We start from the raw sequence: 10,951 nt of genomic DNA, 5'->3' as shown, positions 1-10,951 counted from the left end.
CACAGGTCATTTTTGCACAACAGAGAAAGAAGGAACCCACAAAACACACACCACACACACAGATATGCCCAAAATTCGGATTCACAGTTGTAAAACCTTAATGAGGAACAGAAAGCGACAATATCTTGCATCAAAAGAAATAAATTGAAATGCTCATGCTAGGAACACGAGGATTTTGATCAACAGACAATGTCATTTTTCAAAAAGTGACTAGAGTAACAAATATCAACATTTTAGTGAAATATATGTAATTACAAAGACTCAACAAAAACCCAACCCCGCTGTTTCAAACTATGACATCCAAAGCACATCCAACCTTTAAAAATCACATGACAGCTCATATGATCATGTGATCCAGCAGCGACTGTACCACTTTACAGACAGGGAAAGGGGAGTAAAGGGTCAGTTCAACATCATTTCAGAAAGAAAGGTGATGTCTGTTATCAAGTAAATTTATATAAAATTGTAAATTATCTTAAATAGAGCTGTGTTTGTGAGGTGTCTGATTGCTTGCCTTTTTTTCCCTGTTGTAGTTGTTTTTCGATGTTCACCACCTCCATTTGTCAGTGGACGATGCAGGATATGCTACATTTCACAATCAGCTGGAGTTTGTAACATTTCTCTTCCGGAAGAGGCTGGACCTGAGCACTAGAGATGGCTTCTTTACTGTGCTGTGGCCCTAAGCTGGCAGCTTGTGGCATTGTCCTCAGTATCTGGGGAGTGATTATGTTGGTGAGTCCAATTCGTTCCCAGTCCAGTCCAGTCCAGTCCAAACCAAACGTTGGGGGGAGGTGAAGACACGGCTTGTGTCACCTTCATCGCTGTTGGGCCTAATTCCCCTTACTTCCATTCCTGGGACTCCCCTCGGTGAGAATCTGGTGATGGAGATCCAGAGGCTGAATTGGGGAAGAGGTTTTGGTTGGTTAGATAGTCTGGTAAGGGAGGTCAGCTGAGCTGAAAACTATAGCAGGCACGTGGAAAAGAAAAGGAAGATAGGGTCAGAGAAACCAGGGAGAACAGAGAGGGAAAGATGACTGATCATGATAGAGGTAAATGATTATGGAAGAGAGAATAAGTGAGGGTGGGAAGAGACCAGTGTGGAGGAGGATAGAGAGAGAGACAGACAGACAGACAAACAACAGAAAGCCAGGTTTTATTAGGGGGAGAGAGAAAGGGACAGAGAGAAAACTGGAGAGGTGGGAGAAAATGTAGTAATAGAGACAAAATGAAGGCTAAATGAAAGGTTGGGGAGGGTAGAGTGATGGAGAGTGGGAGGGACAGATAGTAGTGATACAGAGAGACAGAATAAATGAGAGGGAATGGATGAAGGGCAGATAATGATGGAGTGAATGAGAGGTGTGTGTATGGGGGGGAGAGACAGTCAGACAGGTGGAGATACAGGGAGGAATTTCAGGGAGACTGGTAGAGTGGTGGCGCATCTTTGTTATCTCCATTTTAAAGTTTTCATTAGCAGGTTGAACATCTCAGCTGTTCATACAGGGTGAATCCATACCTAAGGCTTGGGCAATGGTGCCCAGGATTTTTCTGGAGATCAGTTGGAGAATTAGAAATAGAATTTATTGTCAGGTGTACTCAAATATACAAATACATGAGTACAGTGAAAAGTGCACAAAGTTGCTATTCTCCAGTGGCATCTTGGTTACCATGTAAACTTGTGATGCTGTCTCTTGTGATGATCTCTGTTGGTAGGGCACGTATCTTTGACAGACAGCTGTTGCTTATTTCTGTGCCTTCAGCTTCCTGAGTGTGGGACATGTGCTTGCATTGCATGCATGTATTCCGTGGTGCTTTGTCAAATTGTTTAGCTTATTGTGAGTCCAAAGTTATGATGTGACCACCTTGGCAGACTCTGATGTTGTGAACAGTGATATATTAGTGTAGGATCCTATTCTCTGGCTGCTGACAAGATTCCTTCTCAGTCATGCTTTCTGTGTTTGTTCACTCCCAACTCCAATATTGGCCAAACTGTTGGAGGGCCTCATGCTGGAGTTGAATCGTGCCCTTGTCTTGCGTCCATACATGTGGATTTAGTTGTGGGGGTTGAACGGTGGGCAGGAGTGACTGATCATTCCCTGTGTCAACTGCTCATCCTGAATTGGTATTCGCCAGAGCTGGCCAGTTGAGGCCAGGTTCTGGGAACCAAACTGGTCTGTGCTAGATCCCAAGGTGATGTGTTCAGTCCATAGTGCCTGTAACAACAATGTATTCTGTTTATGACATACATTTAACACAGGAAAATATCGTGCTTCCTTCACAGGAATGTTAGCAAACAAACTGTAAATAATACCCAGACTCATCTGGCATGTACTTCTTTGATCAATGAGTGGTGACATGTTCTAAAGTCAGTGGAAGGAACATTTTGGGTTGGTTTCAAATTATGTTTGATGCATGCTCTTTCAAAGCCTCCTCCCCTCAGAAAGGCTTTGTCTTTGTAATATTAGTTTCTGTTCCTTAATCTCAATGTTCCCTGGTCATGGCTGTATGTGGTCACCAAGGAGATGTCCTCTGGAGGTTGACTAAGCCCTTGAGGGATTGTGTGGAGTGGAGGGGCACACTGGAAGAAGCAAGCAGCAACAGAAAGCTTGGCTGAACAGAAGTGGAATGTCACGGGGGCTTGATGTTTCCTGTTTAGTTGCCTTTTTAGCTAAGTTTTTTTTTTAAGGTTCTAAAGGCAGCAATGGGTATGAGGAGAACCTGGTATTGAGATGGGGATCAGCCATGATCATATTGAATGGCAAAGTAGGCTTGAAAGATGAAGTAATCTATCCCTGCTTCTAGTTTCTAAACAACCATAGAGCATGGAAACAGACCCTTTGGTCCAACTAACCCTTGCCGACCATCTTCCCAAACTAAACTAGTCTCACCTGTCTGTGCTTGGCCAATGTCCCCCAAACATTTCTTATTCATGTGCTTATCCAAATGTCTTTTAAATGTTATAATTGTACCCGCATCCATGACTTCCTCTGGAAGTTCACTCCACACACGAATCACTGTGTTTAAACAAAAATTGCCCCTCATATCTTTTTTAAATCTTTCTGCTTTCATCTTAAAAATATGTCCCCCTAGTCTTGAAATCCCCCACTCTAAGGAAAAGACGCCTACCATTTACCTTTATCTATACCCCTCATGACTTTATAAACCTCTATAAGGTCACCCCTCAGCCTCCTATGCTCCAATGAAAAAAGTACCAACCTATCCAGCCTCTCCTTATAACTCAAACCCTCCATTCCTGGCAACATCCTGGTAAATCTCTTCTTAACCCTCTCCAGCTTAATAACATCCTTTCCATAACACGGTGACCAGAACAGGCTTCATTAACATCCAGTACATCTTCAACATAATAGAATATTGTTTCTAAGAGGGGTGCTAATCTAAGCCTGACGGTTAATTCAAGGTGCGCCTGGATAGGCCTCCTTTTAACAACGGCATCACTTTGTCAACTTGAGCGTTCCCGCAGTTGGGGTCGGGACCCTGAGTGAGATCACAGAATTATGCGGTACAGAGAGGCCCTTCAGCCCATCGAGTGTGCATGTATAAAAAAAACTACTCTAAATCTATACTCGCTCCGCTTTCTAGCACAGGCGAGCTGGAATTTGGGGATCCTGAGCTCTGAGGCAGAAATAGCCTCTGGAACTGTCAGAGTTACAACAGCTGTGTGCCTGGTCCCTCAGCCCCTGCTCTGTCCGTTCTCACTGAGCGGGTCACAATGATGTTTCAAGCCTCAAAATAGGGTCATGGTGCGAAAATATTTGGGAAGCTGAGCAACCTCCTCTTCACCAATCATTGTATCTAAACATTGCTGCTGCTGACCAGGGGAAATAAATACTGGTGTAGTCATAAAAGGTGGGTTTAAAAAAAAACCAATGCAAGAGAATGGAAGCTGTTCATGACCCTGTTATGGAATAAAGTAGAATGGGCTATGATTCGAGAGAGGAGAAGGGTTTGGAGAAAGATGTTGGAGGGGGATGATTGAGTGTGAGGAAGAATGTTTGTTTTTAAATACTGTATGGTAAATGACTTGGAACTCGCTGTCCACGTGTGCAAGCAGAAGTGATGCATGAGCTCGAAGGGAAATGCGATGGGCGCTTCAAGGGTCACTAGGATGATCCCTGCTACAGATGGATTATCTTTGAATAAAGGTTAAACAGATTGGGATTCTACTCACTGGAGTTTAGAAGAATGAGAGGTGATGTCATTGAAATACATTCTTAAGGGGCTTGACAGACTAAATGCTGAGAGAATGGCTCTCTCATGGGAGAGTCTAGGGCCAAAGGGCACAGTCTCAGAATAAAGGGGTGCCAGTTTAAGACTGAGATGAGGAATTTCTTCTGACGTTTGAGAGTCTTTGGAACACCTTGCCACAGACAGAACAATGAAGGTAGAGTCCTTGTGTTAATTGAAGGCTGTTGGAGATTCTTGGTCAATAGGGGAATCAAGGGTTATGGGGAAAGGGCAGAAGAGTGGATGTGAAGAATGTCAGATCAGCCATGATTCTGTTGAATGGCAGGGCAGGTTCAAGGTCTCTCCTGTTTCTCCATCTTGTGGCCTAAGGCAATAAAGAGGTAGGGCCAGTGATGAAAAGAGCAGGGGAACATAACTGAATGACCTAAAGAGGGCTGGCATGGATTTAATGGCCAAAAGGCTTGTTCTTGAATTAGTGTGATGTGGCACTCACTGCTTTGGGAGTGAAGAGTTTAAGGTGGTGCTATTCTGTTTTCAACATGTGTTCCAGGTCCTGCTGGGAATCTTCTTCAACATCCACTCGGCTGTTCTGATTGAAGATGTTCCCTTAACTGAGGAAGACTTTACTACGTGAGTGCATTCGGGGGAGGTAACATTGAGAGGTGCTGTTGGAAGGCCAGCGATCAAGTTGAACTCCGAGGCACGGGTTCTGGCCACCAATGGGCATATAAATTCATCGTCACCAGGACGAGCAATAAATGCCAGTGACACAGACACACACCTGTGAATGTATTCCAGTTCTGGTTTAAATTAAGGGGGTCAAAGTTAGATACCAATAAATAAAAATGGAGATCTCTTTAAGGTGCTGAATGAATACAACTTCCCAAGAGCGTTATTGGTAAGGATATATTGGGATAAATGAGTTTAGTCTGAGTGCCATAAGATCTATATGCTGAAGTAAGCCATCCAGCCACTGAGTCCACTCCATCTTTCAATTAGAAGTAATAATTCTCAACTCCACTCTCCTGCCTTATTCCCTTACTGAGTAAAAATGTCTACCTCCGCTTTGAACGTACTTAATGGGGCAGCATGGTGGCTCAGTGCTAGGCACCCTGGTTTGATTCCAGCCTTGGGCGACTGTGTGGAGTTTGCATGTTCTCCGTGTCTGCGTGAGTTTCCCCTGGGTGCTCTAGTTTCCTCCCGCTGTCTGAAGATGTGCAGGTTATGCGGAAAGGCCATGCAAAATTGCCTGTAGTGTTCAGGCTAGGTGGGTTAGCCACGATAAATGTGGGATTATGAAAATAAGGTGGGATGCTTTTTGGAGGGTCAGTGCAGAATCAATGGGCTAAATGGCCTCTATCTGCACTGTAGGGAACCTATGATTTTTATAATGGCCCAGCCTCGATTGTCCTCTGTAATAAAGAATTCTGCAGATTCACTACCCTCATGAGAGAAGAAACTTTTCCTCACCTCTGACCTAACTGGGCTACCCTTTCCTCTGAGATTATGCCCTCTGATCCTTGACTCTCCTGCAAGTGGGGGGAAGAAACCTCTGTCTGTGTAGGTTTGAAGGACAGCCTAAAAGGTGAAGAGGTTTAGGTAGACTAAGGACCTGGGCAGCTAAAGGCACGGCACCTAATGGTGAAGTGATTAAAACCACAGCAGATGCTGATCACACCTGAAGGATCACAAAGATCTCTGGACCAGGGAAAGACTGCAGATATACAGTGGGTGAGGGGCCATGGAGGGGTTTGAAAATGTGGGTGAGAGCTTTAGGAACAAAATCTTATTTAAAAAGAGGCCAATGCTGGTTGGTGACTGGAAGACTCAATGGGATCTTGTGTGATTTCAGGGAAGTTTTGATGTCCCCCGTAAAACGGAGGACACAATATAGGATTGCAGTTGTTGACCCTTGTTTGGCATAATTGTGTTTAGTTCTGGACTCTGGATATGACTCCTGGAGGGTGTTCACTACAAGTTTAGTGGAAGGATACTGGGGTTTTGAAGTTAGATTGACAACAGGTCTGTCAGACTTGATCTTCTACAGTCAAGGAGGTACAAACCAAGGAATGAACAAGTAAAGATTTTAAGATGATTAAAGATGTGGCTTGTTTAATTGAGAGAAACTCCTCCATCTGATGGAGGGACCTCAAACCAAGGAGGCCTAACTTTTATAAAGGCAAAATCCTGCAGGAGCTGGAAATATGAAACAAATACACAATGCTGCAAAAACTCAGCAGATCTGGAGAGAGAGAGAGAGAGTGACACAGGTTAATGTTTTTGGTCTGGTATGACTCTTTCTCAGAATACTAAACCTTAAGATTGTAGCTTGGGTTGGAGGATGAATACATTTGTTTGCAGAAGGTGGTATGGAGTCTGGAACACTACTGCCTGCCCATCATTTTCCACCCCCCCCAACCCAAAAAAAAACAAAAGAGGCTATCAATGCTGGGGAAAGGGGTGTAATCAGAGCTTGCAGGACAATATTGCTGAATTTTTCTCCGGAAAGATCAGCAAGGGCATATGAAGGCAGAATAGATAAGTGGAGCAGCTATATTTGGAGTGCTGCATACACTTCTAGCTGCCCTGCTCTAGGAAGGATATTGTTAAACAGGAAAGGATGCAGAAAAAATTTACAAGAAAGTTGTCAGGACTGGAGAGTTTGAATTAAAAGGAGAGACTGGATAGGCTGGGACTCCTTTTGCCCCAGAGCGTCGGAGCCTGAGGGATGACCTTGTGTAGGTTTATAAAATCATGAGGGGAATAGATAGGGTGAATAGCCAAGGTTTTTTTTCCCCAGGAGAGTCCAAAACCAGAGGGCATAGGTTTAAGGTGCGAGGGGAAAGATTTAAAAGGGACTTGAGGGGCAGCTTTACCCCACAGGGTGGTGAGTGTATGGAATAAGCTGCCAGAGGATGGCATAATTACAACATTTAAATGGCATCTGAACAGGTACAGGGATAGGAAAGGTTTAGAGGGATATGGATGAAATGCAGGCAAATTGGACTAGTTAAGTTTGGGAAAACTGGTTGGCAAGAACTGAAGGGTCTGTTTCCATGCTGTATGAATCTATGCAGATACCGCCATGCACTCCTGAGAGTTGAGGCAGGTTAGAGGGGCTGAACGGCCCACTTGGATTCCTGTGGTATTGATGTTTCACAAACAGAGAATGATCTGTTTGAGAATGGACTCAAAGGGGCTGAATGTGTCATGCAAGATGGGGACTGAGGGAGGGGGAGGAGGGGTGTTAAGGTTTGGAGGTCGAAAGAGGAGGGTGTTGTCCCCCTCCTGCTGTAGCTTCACATGCGATGTTGAAATTAGAGCTCGACCTTTTGTATCTAACTGGCTCCTTGCTTTTTGTGATCCACTTACAGTACTGACGCCCCACAGAGAATCTACCGAATCTACGAGCAAGTCAGCTACAACTGCTTTATTGCAGCTGGAATCTACATTGTCCTGGGAGGGTTCTCTTTCTGTCAGATTCGCCTTAACAAACGCAAGGAGTATCTGGTGCGCTAAGATGTCTCATTATTTATTTAAATTGCTGCCACCCTCTCACCCAAGCAACTGCTGTTACCTTTTCTAAATATTCAAAGATCTCGCTTTCTTTCTTTCTAATCAATTGTTTAAACAAAAATAAAATTGTACTTGAAATTTAAATGATGTGGTGGCGGGTGGCATTGAAATGTGTATGAATAAGTGTTACAAGGTGTTTGATTGAAAACTTTGTTTCTCATGGGAACCTCTTGTCGAGAGACTTTTTTTTTCACCTCCCTTGCCCTGTTCTCATTGTCCCTCTGGAATCCTTCCAAGTTGTGTATTCGTCCTCAAATGGTCACGTGTAAGCCGCATCAGATTTGGTGGTACTTCGAAGCCTGATGGCATCAAAGCCGTTTTGTTGCCGGAGTGGGTGAGGTTGGGATGGAAGGATAGGGTGCGGTGTTGAAACTGTGAAAGTCCAGTTTGTCTTCCGAGATACTCTACTGTGAAGGAATGTATCCTATTTGGTGGCAGGACTGTTGTGATGCTTTTATTTCTGGAGTTAGTGGTTAGAAGGAAGGGGAGGACTGTCTCTAAGGACTTTTGGGGTGGCCAGCACATTAATTCATGTAAAAGCAAAATACTGCAGATGCTGGTAGTCTGATGTTTTTTAAAAAACAAAAAAAAAATTCTGGAGAAACTCAGCAGGCCTGGCAGCATCCAGTGGAGGCATAAACAGTTAACACTCCCAAGTCTCGTATGACTCTTCTTCGTTTCCAAAGAGGAATCGTGCTGAACTCAACATTAACTGTGTTTCTGTCTCCCCAGATGCTTACCAGACTTGCTGAGATTATCCAATACTTTGTGTCAGATCCCTCTGGCATTCTATAGGTGTTGTACTCTTGTTGCTATGGAAATAGGCCTGCTTGGAGTTGGACTAAAGCTGCTAGGCGTTATCATTGCTGAATAAGGGCAGGGGAAGTTCCCTGGTCATCTTTCACCCCAGTGTTTGTCCTGAGGACCAAAACTAATCTTGTGAAGGAAGCACCGGCAAAGCAAGGATATGGACTATGGTTTCTGTTGTCTGTGGAAAATTGGGATCTGTTTAAATAATTTCTAATTTTGCAGCAATAGAGGGGAGGAGAAACATTGATGCTTGTCTTGCACATCAGTCAGTGTCAGCCATTGACCCATCTGGATCTGTTTAGAGAGTGATTTCAGAAGATTCCCATTTCCTTTCCAATTCCATTGTTTCACAACCAATTTTTCATAGCAAGAGAAGTCTACAAATATTAATGTAGGACCCTGAGTCACAAGGTCCTGTCTGTTCATGAGAAACTTATTTTTGTTGTCATTTTTTCTGAAGTTATAATTTGAGTAGTTTTTGTGTTGATGTAACTGTGGAAAACAAATGTAAGTGATCCATTTTGAAATTTTAGAACAATAAAATGGATGAAATTCAGGGTATTTTTGAGTTGAGTTTTTTTTTGCCACTCAAGTCTCTAAAAAGAGAGCCTGATTGTGCTATATGACAACCATGATTCTTAGCTGTAACTGTGTGGCTGGCAGTTAATTGTCAATCATCATTAACAAATACCCTCAGAGGCAATGTAACCAAAGACAAAATCTCAAAAGCAACTTAGTGATTTAAATTTTAATGTCATTGTGGGATAATGATTACCACTGAGCCACAAGAGCCCCTGCAGTACATGTCCTTACCTTTATACTAGAAGGCCTTAGTTCAAATCCCACCTGCTGCAGAGATGTGTTAGAATCACGGAGGTATTATGTTGCAGGAGGACATTCAGCCCCTTGTGCCTGCATGCCTTGTTAAATGAGCATTTTTTCCCCCTTTATTCATTCACAGGATGAGGGAGTCACTGGCTAGGCCAGCATTTCCTGCCTATCTCTAATTGCCCAGAAGGCAGTTAAGATCAACCACATTGCTATGGGCCTGGACTCGCATATAGACTAGGCCAGACCAGGTAAGGATGGCAGTTTCCTTCCCTAAAGGATATTCGTGAACCAGATGGGTTTTTCCTGACAATTGGCAATGGATTCAGTCATTATTAGACCTTAATTCCAGATATTTATTGCATTCAAATTCCACTATCTAAAATGGCAGGATTCAAACCCAGGTCCTCAGAACATTACCTGGGTCTCTGGATTAACAGTCCAGAGATAATACCACTAGGCCATTGCCTTCCCTGAGCATCACTACCTGGTGCCAATATCCTGCTTTTCCTCCCATATTCTCGCACATTATTATTTTTTTTCTAATCTAATGCCCTCGAGTGCCTCAATTCAACCTGCCTCCACCTCCAGGCCGTGCATTTCATAACCTAAATATTTCATCTTTCCTCACTTTACCATTGCTGTTTTAGTGAATCACATTATACTTTCTCATTCTTGTTCCTTTTTACAAGCAGGAATAGTTTTTCTCTATCGACTCAATTCAGCCTGTTCATTATTATGAAGCCTCTATCAAATCTCTTCTCAGCAGAAGGTCTCTCCAAACAGAACAATCTCAACTTCTTCAATATATCCTCCTGACTGATGTTCCTCATTCTTGAAACCATTGGAGGAGGCAATGACCTGGTATCACTGGACTGTTAATCCAAAGACTTGGGTAATATCCGGGCACCAAGGTTTGAATCCTGACACAGCAGATGGTGGAATTTGAATTCCAATTTTAAAACAAAATCTAGAATTAAGAGTCTAATGACCATGAATCCACTGCCAATTGTTGGGAAAAATCCATCTGGTTCACTGTTGCCCTTCAGGGAAAGAAACTACCATCCTTTACTGGTCTGGCCTAATGTAACTCCAGACCCATAGCAGTGGTTGAGCCTTAACTGCCCTCTGGGTAAATTAGCTAGACTGGCATTTATTGTCCATCCCTGTGATGTCCTCACCCTGTGAATGAATTTAACAAACCGTTCTTGTAAGCCACATCTGCATTCTCTCCAATGCATTTACATCCTTCTGATAATGTGATGCCCAGAACAGTACACTATACGTGAGCTGAGGTCTGACCGATGTCTTGCATAAGTTCAAAACCACCCTGTTGCTCCATGCCCCTACTAATAAAGCAGAGGACACTGTATCCTTACTGCTGTATCAATGCCTGATATTCACTTTCAATGATTTGTGCACACATATCTCTGCCCAGGTCCCTCGACTCCTGCAACCCCTTTAGAACTGTACCATCTATTTTATATTGCCTTTCAATGTTCATCCAACCTGTGTAATGCACAAGTAATGGAAA

The 10,951-nt window shown here is 43.4% G+C and overlaps 1 protein-coding gene across 1 annotated transcript; it reads left to right on the top strand.

Annotated features, from left to right (window-relative positions):
- The first annotated feature begins 583 nt into the window (after nt 1–583).
- Nucleotides 584–9,145, top strand: rnaseka (ribonuclease, RNase K a). Its single transcript, XM_020522448.2, has 3 exons — nt 584–732; nt 4,754–4,833; nt 7,578–9,145. The coding sequence occupies exons 1-3, from the start codon at nt 655–657 to the stop codon at nt 7,720–7,722; spliced, it is 303 nt and encodes a 100-aa protein (XP_020378037.1). The 5' UTR covers nt 584–654; the 3' UTR covers nt 7,723–9,145.
- The last annotated feature ends 1,806 nt before the right edge of the window (nt 9,146–10,951 follow it).

The sequence above is a fragment of the Rhincodon typus genome, chromosome 45, assembly GCF_021869965.1.
Source record: "Rhincodon typus isolate 14 chromosome 45, sRhiTyp1.1, whole genome shotgun sequence".
Taxonomy (NCBI): Eukaryota; Metazoa; Chordata; class Chondrichthyes; order Orectolobiformes; family Rhincodontidae; genus Rhincodon; species Rhincodon typus.
This window is presented reverse-complemented; position numbering and strand designations above follow the sequence as displayed.